At 40.4% G+C, this 18,594-nt stretch overlaps 1 protein-coding gene and 1 non-coding gene across 3 annotated transcripts in view; both read left to right on the top strand.

Moving 5' to 3' along the window:
• The window catches only part of SPATA18 (spermatogenesis associated 18), a 53,107-nt gene extending 37,748 nt beyond the window's left edge, over positions 1-15,359 (top strand). Inside the window, exons 9-13 of one of the 2 annotated variants that reach the window (XM_065914317.1) lie at positions 1,051-1,226; positions 4,861-4,984; positions 8,940-9,023; positions 13,235-13,280; positions 13,551-15,359. In XM_065914317.1, coding sequence (XP_065770389.1) covers positions 1,051-1,226; positions 4,861-4,984; positions 8,940-9,023; positions 13,235-13,280; positions 13,551-13,558 — 438 coding nt within the window. In that variant the 3' untranslated portion in view covers positions 13,559-15,359. Of the gene's footprint in view, positions 1-1,050; positions 1,227-4,860; positions 5,269-8,939; positions 9,024-13,234; positions 13,281-13,550 lie in introns of those variants that run through there. The other variant, XM_065914316.1, reaches the window with a different exon arrangement.
• On the top strand, positions 156-227 carry TRNAC-ACA (transfer RNA cysteine (anticodon ACA)). The gene has a single exon. It is a non-coding gene; the product is annotated as a tRNA-Cys (tRNA).
• Positions 15,360-18,594: the final 3,235 nt, after the last annotated feature.

Genomic DNA, 18,594 nt, shown 5'->3' with positions numbered 1-18,594 from the left:
TATTCTTCAGACAGGTCCTTAAGGTTGAAAGACAGGATATCATAGTGCTTAAGAGCAATGATTTTGGGAAAGATAGTTATGGATTTGCATCCTGGCTCTGCCACTTACTAGCTGTGTGACCTTGCACATTTACTTAACTTTTCTGTACTTAGACTTCCCTAGTGGCTCAGATGGTAAAGTGTCTGCCTACAATGCAGGAGACCCGGGTTCAATCCCTGGGTTGGGAAGACCTCCTGGAGAAGGAAATGGCAACCCACTCCAGTATTCTTGTCTGGAAAATCCCATGGACGGAGGAGCCTGGTAGGCTACAGTCCATGGTGTTGCAGAGTCGGACATGACTGAGCGACTTCACTTTCACTTTCTGTACTTAGATTTTCTAATCCTTAAGTGGGAGCAACAATGGTCATGACCCCACAGAGTTTGTGAGAGGATTAAATGAAAGGAAGCAGGTAATTTTCTTAGCAAAAAAACCTCTCAATAAGAGCAAGATTATAATTGTTGGGCTTCCCATGTGGCTCAGTGGCAACTCTGCCTGCCAATGCAGGAGTTGTGGGTTCTGTCTCTGGGTTAGGAAGTTCCCCTGGAGAAGGAAATGGGAACCCACTCCAGTATTCTTGCCTGAAAAATCCCATGGCAGGCTACAGTTCATGGGTCTCAAAGAGTCAGACACGACTAAGTGACTGAGCCTGAGCGATTATAATTGGTATTATTATAGATTATGAACAAGGCAGAGTTTTGTGCTGGCAATCATATAACTTGCCCAGAATAGAAAAATAGTAGGAAGTAATAAATAAAAGCTATTAAGAGTTTTTACTTTAGTTTTTTGGGAAGACTTCCTTGGCCTTTAGTATGTCATTTGTTCTCTGTCATCTTTCCTCCTCCTCTGTTAGGGAGTCTTCCTCCTTTCAGCACACACACTTCTGTTCTAGTTTACCTTATTTTCACTCCTGTGCCCTTTTCCCACCTCCCATCAGTCATAACGTCCTTAGGGGTTGTCAGTGTATCTTTCGCAGGTTGGTAACAAGATGATGCCATCTTTTTGTTTTTCAGGATGTGATCAGAGCCATGAATGTCAATCCCAAGATTTCATTCCCTCCTGAAGTTGACTTTTGCCTCCTCAGTAACTTCATCCAGGAGATATGTTGCATCGCCTTTGCAATGCAGACTTTAGAACCACCCCTAGATATTGCATTTGGGGCCGATGGAGAAATTTTTAATGATTGCAGGTAAGAGACATAGAAGCAGAAGCTAAGGGATTCTTTATAAATAAATGATATTGTCTTTATTTCCTGGGAACAATTTAGGGAAAAGAACTCTGGGTGGGGAAATCAGCAGACATTACGTGATTTCCAAGCTCTGCCATGTACTCTGTACTACAGTGGGGGGCGCCTCTCCTGGGGTCATTTTCCTTCTTGGTCAAATGTGATTCAGGGGGGCCTTATGTTTCCCATTGAGTGTATTGGTTTGGGGGAGAACTAAGGAGCACCTGGACTCTGGAACAGTTTAAAAGAAAAGTGCTATATAAATACAAACGTGTATTACTTTTTATTGTCTAAAAATTTTTATTGAGGTATAATTGACATTTAATGTCATATGAGTTTCATGTCTGCAACATGATTCTATATTTTTATATATTGTGAAATGGTTACCATGAAAAGTCTACTTAACATCTGTTACCATACATAGTTAAAAAAATTTGTTTCTTGCAATGAGAACTTTTAAGATCTATTCTCTAAGCAGCTTTCAAATTTGCAGTACAGTATTATTAACTATATTGTTAGCAATTATACCTCTGCGTGACTTATTCTGTAACTGAAAGTGTGTCCCTTTTGACCTCTCTAACCTGTTTTGCACGCCCCCTACCTCTGACAGCCACTGGTCTGTTCTTTGTACCTGTGAGCTTGGTTTTTGTTTGTTTTAGATTCCGCTATAAGTAAGATTGCATGATATTTGTCTTTCTCTGTCTGACTTATTTCATAATGCCTTCTAGGTCCATCCATATTGTCTCAATTGGCAAGATTTCATTCTCTTTTTATAGCTAAATAGTATACCATTGTATATATACTACAACTTCTTTAACCATTAATTCATCATTGAACACTTAAGTGTCTATCTTGGCTATTGTAAATAATGCTGCAGTGAACATGGCGGGGCATATATCTTTTCAAGTTAGAGCTTAGTTTTCTTTGGATAAATACCTAGAAGTGGAATTCCTGGATCATACGGTAATTCTGCTTTTAATTTTTTGAGAAACCTCCGTATAGTTTTTCATAATGGCTATACCAATTTACATTCCCATCAATAGGGCACAAGGGTTTCTTTTTCTCCACATCCTTGCCAGAACTTCTAATCTTTTTGATAACAACTCTTCTAACAGGTGTTAGGTGATAGCTCATTGTGATTTTGATTTCTCTGTGATTAATGGTGTTGAACATCTTTCCATATATCTGTTGGCCATCTGTATATCTTCCTCAGAAAAATGCCCATTCAGATCCTTTGCCTAACTAACTGCTGAGAAGTATTCACCCATTTTGGTCTGTGGAATCTGCTCATTTCTGACTTCTGGCAGGCCTGCTGCTTATATACATACCTGCTGTAACATGCTGTCTCTTGGTGCACTGTGACCTGTACTTCTGGGTGGCTGTGAGCTCAAACTGGAGTTCCTAATAATGACTGAATTTATTTGGTTCTACCCTAGGGTTTTATAGAACAAGACTAAACCTTTTTTTGTTTGTTTTTATTCTTGCCCTGATAGCCTTTTACACATTTGAAATCAATTACTCATCCTTCTCCAGCCTCATGGTTTTAGATTTTTTTCATTTGAAGGGATTTTTGAGACCTCACATTTAGACTGGTTTTCTTGGTTTGTGCTCCATGTTTGTCTGAGTATTCCTTTAAAAAAAAAGTGTCCACACTGACATATATACATGGAATATTGCTCAGTCATAAAAAGGAACACATTTGAGTCAGTTCTAAAGAGGTGGATGAATCTAGAGCCTGTTATACAGTGAAGTAAGTCAGAAAAAGAAAAGCAAATACCATACACTCATGCGTATATATGGGATCTAGAAAGATGGCACTGATGAACCTATTTGCAAGGCAGCAGTGGAGATGCAGACATAAAGAACAGACTTATGGACAAGGGCGGAGGAGGAAGGAGAGGATAAGATGAATGGAGAGGGTGGCATGGAAGCATATACACTACCATATGTAAAATAGAGAGCCAGTGGAAATCAGGCTCACACTGAGGCTCTGTAACAACCTAGAGGGGTGGGAAAGGGTGGGAGGGAGGAGGGAGACTCAAGAGGGAGGGGACATATGTACACCCATGGCTAATTCATGTTGATGTATGGCAGAAATCAAACCAATATAGTAAAGCAATTATCTTTCAATTAAAAGTAAATAAAAAATTTAAAAAGTGTCCACATTGAATGTAAACCCCAAGTTTGAACTGACCAGACTAGAGGCTAACACCATTTTATTCTCTATTAAGTCTTCTAATTTATAATAGCTTCTTTTTTTTTTCCAGCCATAGAACACTGTTGGCTCATTTTGAGTTCAACTAAACCTGTTTTTTTTTTTTTTTTTACTTTTACTGTGATTGAGCCTATCATCTGTGCTTTTTATTTATTTTTTTTGCTTTTTATTTATTAAAAATTTATTTATTTTGCTTTTTATTTATTAAAAATTTATTTATTTTTAATTGGAGGACAATTGCTTTACAATATTGTGTTGGTTTCTGCCATACATCAACGTGAATCAGTCATAGGTATACATATGTCCCCTCCCTCCTGAACCCAGTTACATGCTCTTTAGACTCAACTGCAGGACCTCACGTGTGTCCACATTATGTTGTTATCTTAGTAGATTTAGCTTATTATAGTTCCAACCTCTTGAACTGTTTTTTTTTTTTTTTTTTTTTTTTGATACAGTCATCTGTTTCTTTTTCCCTACCCACTCCCCACCTTTGAACATTTTTCCTGTATTTCATGGGAGTCATTGATGAACATATTGACTTATCCCTGGATTGAGAGAGAGAGAGAGAGAGAGTGAGCCCTGGGCACCTTCTTTCTCATTGACCCATGAACTACCCATTTTGGATATGATTATTGAACCAGTGTCTAATCTACTTACTTAAGTTAATCATCCACCTATATTTCTCTTATTTTGTCCACAAAGATAACATAAGAAATCTAGTAGGTGGCTTATGGGACTTCAGATGCTCTCCATCTCTAGCGTTTCCCTGAATTACAAGTCTTGTAATCCTGAGAAGGAACAAGATTAGTCTGACATGACTTGAGTTTTTGTTGTTGTTGTTATTGTTAATTTTAAAAATTGAGATACAGTTGATTTGCAGTGTCGTGTTAGGGCTGCTCCGTTGTACAATGGATAGCACACTGGACTTCCACAATGTTGTGTTAATTTCTGCTGTACATCATAGTGATTCAGTTATACATATATATGCATTTTAAAAAATATTCTTCTCCAGATGGTTTATCGTAGGGTATTGAATATATTTCACTGTGCTATACAGTAGGACATTGTTGTTTATCCATCTACATATACTAGTTTGCATCTACTAACAGCAACCTCCCACTCCACCCCTCCCCTAACCTCCTCCGTCTTGGCTTTTCTCTATGACATGACTTATTCTTAGTGAGCTCATGTTGGGTCCTTGTTATAACTGGTTCCTATTCTAGGAGCCCACAATTATCTCTTTAATAATAGAATCAGGATCCATATTTATCTAGGTTTGAACAGAATAAAAGAAGAAAATTTTTCACTGATGACCCTCCCCTCCCAGTTAGGCTACATAACTGCTTAACCTCTGTTGCTTGTTCTTTTATGTGTTCATAATAGGTACCGTCGAAGCTATGACTCTGATTTCACGGCTCCCTTGGTCTTCTATCACGTGTGGCCTGCTCTCATGGAGAATGACTGTGTCATCATGAAGGGAGAAGCTGTCACCAAGAGAGGGGCTTTTGTACGGTGGCCTTGTGTAGTGACAATTCATCCCAAGTGTTTGATTCACAAGTTCGAGAACATTTATAAACCCAAAGATTGTATACAAGAAGTTCATAAGGGTTGTTTGATAAGATTTCATACAAAGGAGAGGATTGGGACTGGTTGTGAAAGAACGGATTCTTTTCTTTGATTCATGAGTCTTCAGAATTTCCTGGCAGTCATTCTTTATCTATTGCTTTATTTGTAAGATGGAGGTGGTTTAGTTGCTAAGTCGTGTCTGACTCTTTACCACCCCATGGGCTGTAGCCCATCAGGCTCCTCTGGGATATCCCAGGCAAGAATACTGGAGTGGTTGCCATTTCTTCCTCCAGGGGATCTTCCCGACCCAGGGATCGAACCCACATCTCCTGCCTTGGTGGGCCAATCTTTACCACTGAGCCACCTGGGAAGCCTCTTTATAAGATAGAACTGGTCCTATTTGGCTTTTTCATCTTATAAAAACTATGCTATTATACTATGCTATTATAAGGGCAAAGCCTTTGAGCTCACTTGTTGGAGGCTTTCTATATTTCTAAGCATTTAAAAGTGATTGATTAACTTTCAGAACACAGTTGGTCAAATATTTATTGACAGTTCTCTGTTTGGAAATATGTCCTGTTTGGAATGTGTCCTGTTTTTCTCTCCTTGGTATGATGTGTAAGGAGGGGAGGGATGGAGAAAAAGAGGGCAGAGGAAGTGGGGAGAGAGTAGTCAATCAGTTTCCTATATACATGAGCTGCAGAATACTTTGAACATGTCAAATAATTTGAGAGCCTTCAAAGTGGAATCTTAGGTATGCAAGTGTGTGAACATGTGTGTGTTAAAGTGGGGATTGGATGTTGGAACTGGTTGCTGTGAATGCTTGGATATTCTGCACATTTCCCATGATGGAGTTTTACCCTGTCCTTCCTAGGAGGAGGTAAGTGAATTCTGGAGAGAAGCTCCTGGGTCCAGAGCAAAGCCACCATCTGGGTGGTCTCAGTTCCTGCCTCTTTGACTTGGAGAAGACAGGAAGTGTTTCATGGCAGCTTTTCACATGCAGAGTGTGAGAAGCAGAGTAGTATATTTTAGAAGAACTTAAGAAAAGGATTTTTGCAGCTTAAACATCTCACTAGAGCAAATAGTATCTCAGGGAAATACTCTGTGCAATGAAAGCTGAGGCTGTAGAAGTTGGTTGTGTTGACTTGAGAACCACACATGCTCACATGAAGTGAGCCCATAAAGTGTGCTTCTTGCCCTTAAAACAATCACCCTCTGTTAAAAAACTCTTAATGTAGACTGTCTGCAGTATAGTTTGTAAGGGGAGGAGAGGAAATAGCCACTATTTCTATGTTCTACATCAAATAGCAATTGCCTTTTAACTTCCTTTGTCTCTCTCCTTAAGTGCACCATCAGTATTTACCCAAGTTGAAGCTCCCAAACTTAAAGAAAATACCCTAAAATCAAAAGCAGAAAAGGAAAGGGTTGGATGAAAGGATCTGATAAGAAGACTTTGACTAGTAAAATCTCATTATAGGAAATAGTTTTCTTTTTTGAGCCTTGATTTAGTTAGAGAGTAGAAAGTCCACAGTGGTGGTTCACTCATGCACTCATTCATTAATTCATTTTATTTGGTAGTTATTTACAACCCTAGCACTCTGTTTGGGTGCTTGGGATCCAGCAATGAACAAAACAGCCACAAATTCCTGCCCACATGGAGCTTACATTCTCCACCAGTTGAAAACTTCAACGTAATTTCTAACAGCTTCTGCATCAACACAAAGTTCTGTTGCAGGAAGGGAGACCCCTTTCAGGGCCTGAAACTGGGCTCTTGTCTAACACTCGGAAATGAATTGTCCGAGGAGACACGTGTGCTGACAAAGCAAGAGATTTTATTGGGAAAGGGCACCCGGGTGGAGAACAGGAGGGTAAGGGAACCCAGGAGAACTGCTCTCCCACGTGGCTCTCAGTTGGGTTTTATGGTGATGGGATTAGTTTCCAGGTTGTCCTTAGCCAATCATTCTGACTCAGAGTCCTTCCTGGTGGTGCAAGCCTTGTTCAGCCAAGATGGATGCCAGAGAGAAGGATTCTGGGAGGTGGTCGGACAGGTGGTGTCTCCTTTTGACCTTTCCCAAACTCTTCCATTTGGTGGTGGCTTATTAGTTCCATGTTCCTTACCAGGACCTCCTGTCATAAAGCAACTCATGCACATGGTTACTGTGGTGCCTGGCCAGGGTGGGCGGTTTCAATCAGTGTGCTTCCCCTAACAACTCCCCCCTGGAGACTTCATACTCAAGATGCTTCTTGGGAATTGGGGCGGAGGTCTCTTTCTTCTGTAACTTCTTCCTGAGCTTGAGTAATAGAAGAAAGCTCAAATTTATGGCCAGAGTCAGAGGAGGCATTATTAATTGGCCCAGTGAGGGGATCCCATCTAGTAATATCACAGTGACCTGAATATGACTATAATTTTTTTTTAAAGTAAATTTTCTCAGGGCCAACCATTTAGAGTCTTGTAGTAGAGAAATTTACCAAGGTAACCCAGAACTAGACACAGGTAATCGGCAACAAACACAACAACTGGATTGATTTCTAAAACTAGCATAGGATCAGGGCTATGATAGAAAAGCATTTGATTTATATGCAAAGGTCTAAGAAGTCAAGAAAACTTTATAAATGATCATACGAATCAGGTCCAGCATCTTGGGCAAACTGTCTACCTCTGATGTCATCATCTTCTCATCCTGGTGTAGTGTATGTAGTTTCTCCTCTGTTTGAGCATCATTTTAAGGCGTGAACTGGAGCCCTGACCCAGGTGGAGGATGGTAACTTCAGAGTAAACACAAGATTCCTGGAGCATAGCTCTGTTGCCTCACCACCAGCCAATCAAAAAAAAAAAAAAAAAATGCCACAAACCCTGCAGCCCTCACCCCAAATGTTGCCTCCTGTTTCTGGAGACCAGTGATGACCATCCTCTTAGGTCTTCTGTTTGGCCCCTGTCTATTTCATCACTGAGAGGAGCCAACAGTTTCAAACTAAATTGCTGTTATTACAAGGGTAAATGCTGGTTTTAGGCAAAAAGTACCTTGACCTAGATCAGGTAGAGAGAGACTTCTGCTCTGCTAGGCAGGCCTAAGCCCATGCACAGCAGGAAGAAGTTACAGAAGAAAGAGACCTCCGCCCCAATTCCCAAGAAGTATCCTGAGTATGAAGTCGCCAGGGGGGAGTTGTCAGGGGAAGCACACTGATTGAAACCGCCCACCCTGGCCAGGCACCAGAGTAACTATTTACATGAGTTGCTTTATGACAGGAGGTCCTGGTAAGGAACATGGAACTAATAAGCCACCACCAAATGGAAGAGTTTGGGGAAGGTCAAAAGGAGACACCACCTGTCCGACCACCTCCCAGAATCCTTCTCTCTGGCATCCATCTTGGCTGAACAAGGCTTGCACCACCAGGAAGGACTCTGAGTCAGAATGATTGGCTAAGGACAACCTGGAAACTAATCCCATCACCATAAAACCCAACTGTGAACCGTGGGAGAGCAGTTCTCCTGGGTTCCCTTACCCTCCTGCTCTCCACCCGGGTGCCCTTCCCAATAAAATCTCTTGCTTTGTCAGCACACGTGTCTCCTCGGACAATTCATTTCCGAGTGTTAGACAAGAGCCCAGTTTCAGGCCCTGAAAGGGGTCTCCCTTCCTGCAACAGTTCCATTAGCCCCAAGAATTTGAATATCCCAAAGTTCATTGTAAGGAGATTTCATTGAGAAATATCCTAGAATTATTGTCAAGTATTGGGCAGCTATAAGAAATTAGTATACCTCATGCTGATGACCAGTAACAGGCAAGTGTAATCATGTCAGAAAATTTCTTGTTCATTCTATGGGATATAAGTATTGTTTTAAGCCACATGGGCTCTTACAAACCATTGACTATTTTTCTCTTTTTTTTTTTTTCCAGTGGAATTCAGTGCGATCTGTAAGTCGATGTCGAAGCAGGAGTTTAAGCCCCATCTGCCCTCGTACCCGTTTTGGTTTAGGCATGGTACGTATCTGTCTCATTGTTTTTACACAGAATCATCTTATGTATTTTTTCATCCACAGTTACCTATAAAAGAGGTGATGGTAAGTCTGGAGATAGAAAGAGAACCTGCTGAAGTCAGCTAGATTGATTTCTATTTGACCTTGAGCTAAGGAATTTATCATTCTAGAAAGAAGGAAATAGAGGTAGTTTTTTTTTTTTTCTTCATTAGTTATTTCATTGCTTTATTTTTATCTTTAAATGAAAATGGGTTATTAGCTATCAATTAGTTTTCTGAACAGAGAATGGGACATCTTAGTCAACTGATCTCTGCACACACCAGTCCCTGGTTCCTCTAGAAGTTCTTGTATGAACTTGGAGAAGTTGTTCAAATGATCTGAATTCCAATACTGTATAAAGGGCATTGCAGGTATTGATTTTCCTCCAAATTTCTAAGTAGGAAGAATTAAGATTAGTCTCTGTATATTTGTTCTTAGGATTACTAATAAGTCTGTCAAAGACCAAAAAAAAAAAAAAAGTAAAAACACCTCTGAGGACTGTGGCAATTACACCCCTAAAACCTGACATTATTATGAATCACCACTGTTCATTCATTCAATCATAATATTTAGCTAATGCCTTTCGAATACACATCTGGACCAAGACATGTGGATACCAGATAGGCTAACAATTTGCTTTTCCTTCAAATAAAAATTCCTTAAATATTTGTTCAACCTAGTTTTGGGGAGAATGGTGAAGAAGGAGGATTGCATTTGTTAAGGCTCCATTTCTCTGAAATTATCTCTAGTGATGCAACTCTAGCCCTACACTTCTAAACCCCTCTCAGCAAAACATTATGTTTAATAAAGTTCCTGTCAAACGCTTTTCCTGTACTGTGTTGATGCTAGACTAGGGGAGAGGGGCAACACACAAATGATTAAACATGTTCTCTTTCCTGAATGGGTTTCAATACAGGAGGATCAGTATGGGAGGATCAGTATGATTTAAACAAAGTAACTGAATGTGGTATGTGATGGAGTCCATAAAAGAGCACCGTGTACTAAAGCCGTCAGAAGAGGCAGTAATTCCCTCTGGATTTGGTTCATGGGGGAGGTGGTACGTGATCTTACAGAGTTTTTATGGGTTGGGGAAGACTAACCATAGGAACAAAATGGCCCGAGAATGCAAAGGCGTGTGTCAGACATGGTTCTTTTGCGCTTGCAGATTTTAATATAGCTTAATTATCCTTATTGCCAAAGAAATATTCACCATAGGTAAAAGCAAAAGGATTGTGCATTAATGGACTGATAAACAGACATCTTATGAGTTTTATACTAGAAGAATAAAAATTCTCCTCATCCTAAGAGAGTGTTATATCAGAAGCAAGAGCAGTATTAGCCACTTGTCCTTACAGCCATGACACGTTTTAACTCTGGACACTCACTGGAGATTTATCAGTGGGCAACGTCCCTCTGCGATAAGTACCTATGCATATTTGAGCCCCTCCTCTTTCTTTTCTCCCTGGGTAAATGAACTCTGGACGGAGGTTCGTGACATTGTACAGGAGACAGTGATCAAGACCATCCCCAAGAAAAAGAAATGCCAAAGAGCAAAATGGCTGTCTGAGGAGGCCTTACAAATAGCTGTGAAAAGAAGAGAAACGAAAAGCAAAGGAGAAAAGGAAAGATATTCACATCTGAATGCAGAATTCCAGAGAATAGCAAGGAGAGATAAGAAATCCTTCCTCAGTGATCAGTGCAAAGAAATAGAGGAAAACAATAGAATAGGAAAGACTAGAGATCTCTTCAAGAAAATTAGAGATACCAAGGGAACAACATTTCATACAAAGATGGGCTCATAAAAGGACAGAAATGGTATGGACCTAACAGAAGCAGAAGATATTAAGAAGAGGTGGCAAGAATACTCAGAAGAACTGTACAAAAAAGGTCTTCATGACCCAGATAATCATGAAGGTGTGATCACTCACACTCACCTAGGGCCAGACATTCTGGAATATGAAGTCAGGTAGGCCTTAGGAAGCCTCACTACGAACAAAGCTAGTGGAGGTGATGGAATTCCAGTTGAGCTATTTCAAATCCTGAAAGATGAGGCTGTGAAAGTGCTGCAATCAATATGCCAGCAAATTTGGAAGACTCAGCAGTGGCCACAGGGACTGGAAAATGTCAGTTTTCATTCCAAACCCTAAGAAAGGCAATGCCAAAGAATGCTCAAACTACCACACAATTGCACTCATTTCACACACTAGTAAAGTAATGCTCAAAGTTCTCCAAGCCAGGCTTCAGCAATACGTGAACCATAAACTTCCAGATGTTCAAGCTGCTTTTAGAAAAGACAGAGGAACCAGAGATCAAATTGCCAACATCTGCTGGATCATCAAAAAAGCAAGAGAGTTTCAGAAAAACTGTGTGGATCACAATAAACTGTGGAAAATTCTGAAAGAGATGGGAATACCAGACCACCTGACCTGCCTCTTGAGAAACCTGTATGCAGGTCAGGAAGCTACAGTTAGAAGTGGACCTGGAACAACAAGACTGGTTCCAAGTAGGAAAAGGAGTACGTCAAGGCTGTACATTGTCACCCCGCTTATTTAACTTATATGCAGAGTACATCATGAGAAACACTGGGCTGGAGGAAGCACAAGCTGGAATCAAGATTGCCGGGAGAAATATCAATAACCTCAGATATGCAGATGACACCACCCTTATGTCAGAAAGTGAAGAAGAACTCAAGAACCTCTTGATGAAAGTGAAAGAGGAGAGTGAAAAAGTTGGCTTAAAGCTCAACGTTCAGAAAACTAAGATCAGTGCATGCAGTCTCATCACTTCATGGTAAATAGATGGGGAAACAGTGGAAACAGCTTAAGACTTTATTTTGGGGGCTCCAAAGTCACTGCAGATGGTAATTGCAGCCATGAAATTAAAAGATGCTTACTCCTTGGAAGGAAAGTGATGACCAACCTAGATAGCATATTAAAAAGCAGAGACATTACTTTGCAACAAAGGTCTGTCTAGTCAAGGCTATGGTTTTTCCAGTAGTCATGTATGGATGTGAGAATTGGACTATAAAGAAAGCTGAGCACCCAAGAATTGATCCTTTTGAACTGTGGTGTTGGAGAAGACTCTTGAGAGTCCCTTGGACTGCAAGGATATCCAACCAGTCCATCCTAAAGGAGATTAGTCCTGGGTGTTCTTGGGGGGACTGATGTTGAAGCTGAAACTCCAATACTTTGGCCACCTGATGTGAAGAGCTGACTCATTTGAAAAGACCCTGATGCTGGGAAAGATTGAGGGCAGGAGGAGAAGGGGATGACAGAGGATGAGATGGTTGGATGGCATCACCAACAAAATGCACATGGGTTTGGGTGGACTCCAGGAGTTGGTGATGGACAGGGAGGCCTGGTGTGCTGCAGTTCATGGGGTCACAAAGAGTCAGACACAACTGAACGACTGAATTGAACTGAACTGAAACAAACTTAAAACTTTTGATAAGAATAAAATGCATTCTCAAAGGTGAAACTATTGCCAAAATTCTGTCCCTATCCACCATCATCTCTTTAGAAGACTGGTGCAAATTTTTTTGGTTAATCTGGTTGACTTGTCTGAGATTTCATAGGCAGAAAAGCCTCCATCTTTGCTAGTGTCTATTTAAAGTGAAGGCTCAGAGTAAGAATGATGCCTGCAGTCAATTGTTTCTGAGCCATGTCAGGCTTATAGGTAACCGGGATAGCTGGTTTTTGCTCAGTGAAAGCAAAGATGAGATTTGACATGTCGGTCTTTTCTGACTTCCCAGGGACTCTCTTTAAAAGGCAGCATTTTGGACACATGAGTTAATTCATATAAAGAATGTTCCAGAGAGTATTTGATAATTTTGGTCTTAATTAATCTTCATAATTATAATAATATCTTCTGGAAGTCATGGAATTCAGTATGGCCAGTGAGCATCCAATCTCAAAAAATGTTTAGCAACTGTTAACAACCACCAACACAAAAGCCAGCAAAACCCAGGCCACTGAATAATTTAAGCTAAATTGAGTATATATGCACTTTGGGAAGTATAATAGGAATCATAGGGCAAAAACAGCAGGGCAAAGCCACCACAGCTGCAAACTGCTTCAGAGCAATTGTTTAGCTGGATTTAGGGGAAAAAACTCAAAAGGATTCATTGTTTGAGCTTCATCTACTGTGTAATTTGCATTACACTTTTATATTTTCCAGATATCTCGAAGCCGGAGTCCTTCTCCGATAAGATGTGGATTGCCAAGTAAGTGGGATTGTCTAGGTGGAGCAAGGTTTCTGTTTTTTAATGCTTCTCTTAGTACTCAGCATGGAGCAGCAATACGAATGTTTTGCTTCCTGGAGAATGGCAGGCTACAGTCCATAGCGTCCATAGGGTCACAAAGAGTTGGACACGACTGAGCGACTAACACGTTCGCTTTCAAACTTGGATTAACCACCCGTGTTTTGTTTAGGTCTTCTCAAAAGAAAGTCTAATAAATCTACTGTAATAATAAGCCCTTTGTTTTCTCCCTAGGGTTTTAAAACCAGCAGCCACGTTCCTCTGCCCAGGACACCTACAATGGCCAGCTTACCCAGCGCTTCCACCTTCCTGCTGTGTTGCCTCAGACCTCACCTAAGCTAATGTGACAAGGCAATTCTGTGTATCGCTTCACACAGAGAGTTAAATGTTTTGGCTTAACGCATTTGTAACTGCAGATATATTGCATTTTATTTTATTTTTATAGATACAGATTCCCTTAATTTGATAAAAACTATTGCCTAGGTGTTTAGGATCATATTCATTTGAAGCAAAGTCCATTATACAGGTTCAGGATTCTCAACCTGAAACACGAGGCTCTTTTATAACAGCTAAAGTGGAAAACTTAACTGTGCTATGTCCAAAAGACAAGAAAAGTCGTTTCAATTTGCAGACTGATCATAAATATTATAATTGCTGGTTTTGGATTTAGCTGGAAAACAATCTGGGCTGTTTTTATTTTCTTTGGGGACTTGGAAGACAGCCTGTCTCAAGTTGGGGAACTTATAGCATAACAGGGACTTCAGGCTACATGTACATGATGATGATTTAGGAAAATATAGTTCATTGGTTGGCTTCTCTTTTCCTACTTTGAAGCGCTTGGTTTGGTTTAGTTGAGCACTGTTGGTTAAAGCTACTTACTTGAGAGAGTTCTCTTGCTTCATAAATGTGGAGTGGTGATTTGGGTAGAATCTAACTTGGAGACTATATGTTAGTTACCTTGTGTTTATCTCCTGGGAATGTTTCTGAATGAACTTTTAATGTACATGTTAAATATAAAAGCTACATCCTGACATCTTTTACCTATTCTACTTAGCTGGTTATAAACTCAGATCTCCTAAGAACTCCATCTGACACCGATGGTGGGAGTGTAAACTGGTGCAGTCACTATGGAGAACAGTATGGAGGTTCCTTAAGAAAGTAAAAATAGAGCTACCGATACAACCCAGCGATGCAATCTTAGGCATATATCCAGAGAAAAACGTGAATTCGAAAGGATACATGCACCCCAATGTTCATAGCAGGACTAGACAACAGCCAAGACATGGAAGCAACCTAAGTATCCATCAACAGATGAATGGATAAAGAAGATCGGTACATATATTGGAATACTACTCAGTCATTAAAAGAATGAACTAATGCCATCTGTAGCAACATGGATGGGCCTGGAGATTACCATGCTAAGTGAAGTAAGTCAGACAGAGAAAGACAAATATTGTATGATATTGCTTACACATGGAACCTAAAAAAATGATACAAATGAACTTATTTACAAAACAGAAACAGACTCACCAGACTTACAGAACAAACTTATGGTTACACTGGGAGAAGGCTGGGGAGGGGGAGGGATAGATTAGGAGTTTGGGATTGACTTGCACACACTGCTGTATTTAAAATGAAATGCGTTTCCATGAAAAAAAAAAAAAAAAACCAAAAGAAAGGGACATGCCTGGAATGCAGAAGAGTTCTCATTGAATAGCTAATTAATAAATGACATTTAGCTATGCTAAACAATTAAAAAATAGCACTATTGTTTTTGATTTTTGCTTTGTGAAAAATTCAATTTAGAAAAATGTACTAAAGAAGAAAAAAAATTTTTTTTAAATTTTTTTATTAGTTGGAGGCTAATTACTTCACAACATTTCAGTGGGTTTTGTCATACATTGACATGAATCAGCCATAGAGTTACACGTATTCCCCATCCCGATCCCCCCTCCCACCTCCCTCTCCACCCGACTCCTCTGGGTCCTCCCAGCCCACCAGGCCCGAGCACTTGACTCATGCATCCCACCTGGGCTGGTGATCTGTTTCACCATAGATAATATACATGCTGTTCTTTCGAAACATCCCACCCTCACCTTCTCCCACAGAGTTCAAAAGTCTGTTCTGTACTTCTGTGTCTCTTTTTCTTTTTTGCATATAGGGTTATCGCTACCATCTATCTAAATTCCATATATACGTGTTAGTATGCTGTAATGTTCTTTATCTTTCTGGCTTACTTCACTCTGTATAATGGGCTCCAGTTTCATCCATCTCATTAGAACTGATTCAAATGAATTCTTTTTAACGGCTGAGTAATATTCCATGGTGTATATGTACCACAGCTTCCTTATCCATTCATCTGCTGATGGGCATCTAGGTTGCTTCCATGTCCTGGCTATTATAAACAGTGCTGCGATGAACATTGGGGTGCACGTGTCTCTTTCAAAAATTTTTTTAATCTTAAAAAGAAAAAAAGAACTCCATCTGACTGAGACTCTGAAACTCAAGGCTAAAAGCTAAAGGAACCATTTGTAGATTTTAAACAGAATGTCTGTCCCTTGATTTCTCCACTGTGAAGTACTGTTGAAAAAGTTCAAACTCTTGATGGAATGATAAGTAGTGTTGTTTTTGCTTTTTTTTTTGGTCCATTTTAATGCCGTCTTTAAACACAAGCTTCGCAAATGACCACTTTTGCCATGTGCCTTTTAGAGAGAATCTCTGGATTGGTTGCAGCTCAGTTTGTGTAAGTTCAGCCCCAGAACCAGCAGCTGGGGCTATTTGGGTGAAAACAAATAAAAACAAAATGAAAACCCCCATGGATAACAAAAAGAAAAACTTCTCTAAGGCATCTGTCTTTTGTGCTGGGACACAGGCGAGGGAGAGACCGCTCTAGCCTCCAGCCCATAGACTGCAGCCTGCCAGACTTCTCTGTCCATGGATTCTCCAGGCAAGAACACTGGAGTGGGTTGCCATGCCCTCCTCCAGGGGATCTTCCCGACCCAGGGATCAAACCTGGGTCTCCCATTGTGCAGGCAGATTCTTTACAGTCTGAGCCACCAACTTATTCTGAAGTGCAAGCTTCATTGTTCTCCCTGTGTGTTTGTGTAGTCACCATTTTGAGGCAGGGCCGAGTGCTGAGAGAAGAGCTCAGTGTCCAGGCAGATCCAGTTTTGACTTGGTCCTCAGCTTGCTTGTTGGCCTGAAGCAAGTTACTGCACCTCTCTGAGCCTCACTTTCACCGAAGAGTGAGGCAGGTGGATGGGATCGGTAGTTATGTCAACCCTCCCAGGCTCAGCGCCTCCCTTCATAATATGTATTCTGGCTATTCTGAAATGAAGTTCAAAATTAGTGTGGTTATAGGCATATATGCTTTTAAACAGTGGATACAGCACTCAAACTGTAATATAAACAGAAATAAAAGGAAATTTTTAAATAAAACAATGTATTTCAACAAAAAGCCTTGGGTATAATGATCCTAGAAGACACAGTGAAGTCATCAGACACTTGCACCTGTATGTAGAGTTACCAGCTACAAATGTAGATCAGTGGGCATTGTATTGGTGACGTCAGAAACACTGATGCCAGGGGTTTTCTGAAATGGTGAACAACTCTTGGTGAAGTTTTGAATAATAACTTACAGCAGTGCCTTGATTTGCATAGTAAATGCATGCCTGGAAAAGCTGGTGTATATTAAAACCATAAATCAATTACTTTGTGTTATGGGCTAAAAGGTCTTTTCTAAAATCTCACTAAGTAATGAGAATACCTACATATCAGAATTTTTTTTAGGACTGAAATGTGGGAATGCACCTGGTTGGGAAAAACGTTGTATGTACTCAGTTTATTTGCTCTGTATCCTGTCAGGCCACTTGCCATTTCCCAAGTCTTTCATTTGAACTGTAACTGCAGGGGGCCTGGCAGTTAGTCTAGAATAATTTGTGGAAAGGGTCCAAAAACAGAAGGCGGCTGACCTATACTCATTTCATCAAGGCATGCACCTTAACCTTGGTGACTTTGAAAAATGATAAACTTTTATTGTAACCTGAGGAAATGTTAGTTATTGTATTATCAGTTTAACCTCTAATAATAAAATCAAGAAAAAAATTCTTCTGTACCTATAAGTTCTTTGCAATGATATGCTCTCCTTGCAGATTCCCTTCATCTACCTCTCTTCTGTGAGGCCTGAACCATGGCTGCAAATTCCCTCAAAAAATATCAACAGTGCCTCTGCTCTGGGGTTGACTCTGTGATGCTGCAGTTCCCTGCTGTAGCATAATTGCCAGCTTCAGTTTATTCACAATTTATTGTCTTCATATTTGAGACACACTCTCTGAGTAGTTCTGTACTGTTTTTATAGAGTTTTCATGCACATGATTTCAGTTGCTTCCCACAAGAAATCCAGGTGTCAGATCGGTTCAGTTCAGTCTCTCAGTCGTGTCTGTCTCTTTGTGACCCCATGAACCGCAGCACTCCAGGCTTCACTGTCCATCACCAACTCTTGGAGCTTACTCCAACTCATGTCCATTGAGTCAGTGATGCCATCCAACCATCTCATCCTCTGTCGTCCCCTTTTCCTCCTGCCCTCAATCCCTCCCAGCATCAGGGTCTTTTCAGATGAGTCAGTTCCTCGCATCAGGTGGCCAAAGTATTGGAGTTTCAGCTTCAGCATCAGTCCTTCCAATGAATATTCAGGACTGATTTCCTTTAGGATGAACTGGTTGGATCTCCTTGCAGTCCAAGGGATTCTCAAGAGTCTTCTCTAACACCACAGTTCAAGAGCATCAGTTCTTCGGCACTCAGCTTTCTTTATAGTCCAACTCTCACATCCATAACGTGACTACTGGAAAAACCATAGCTTTCACTAGATGGACCTTTGCTCTGCTTTTTAATATGCTGTGTAGGTTGGTCATAGCTTTTCTTCCAAGGAGCAGTGGTGTTTTAATTTCATGGCTGCAGTCACAATCTGCAGTGATTTTGGAGCTCCCCAAAATAAAGTCTGTCACTACTTACATTGTTTCCCCATCTATTTGCCATGAAGTGATGAGACTGGATGCCATGATCTTAGTTTTCTGAAAGCTGAGTTTTAAGCCAATGTTTTCACTCACCTCTTTCATTTTCATTGAGAGGCTCTTTAGTTCCTCTTCACTTTCTGTCATCTGCATATCTGAGGTTATTGATATTTCTCCCAGCAATCCTGATTCCAGCTTGTGCTTCATCCAGCCCAGCATGTCTCATGATGTACTCTGCATATAAGTTAAATAAGCAGGGTGACAATATA

Source organism: Muntiacus reevesi, chromosome 22 (genome assembly GCF_963930625.1).
Source record: "Muntiacus reevesi chromosome 22, mMunRee1.1, whole genome shotgun sequence".
In the NCBI taxonomy this organism is placed as follows: Eukaryota; Metazoa; Chordata; class Mammalia; order Artiodactyla; family Cervidae; genus Muntiacus; species Muntiacus reevesi.
This window is presented reverse-complemented; position numbering and strand designations above follow the sequence as displayed.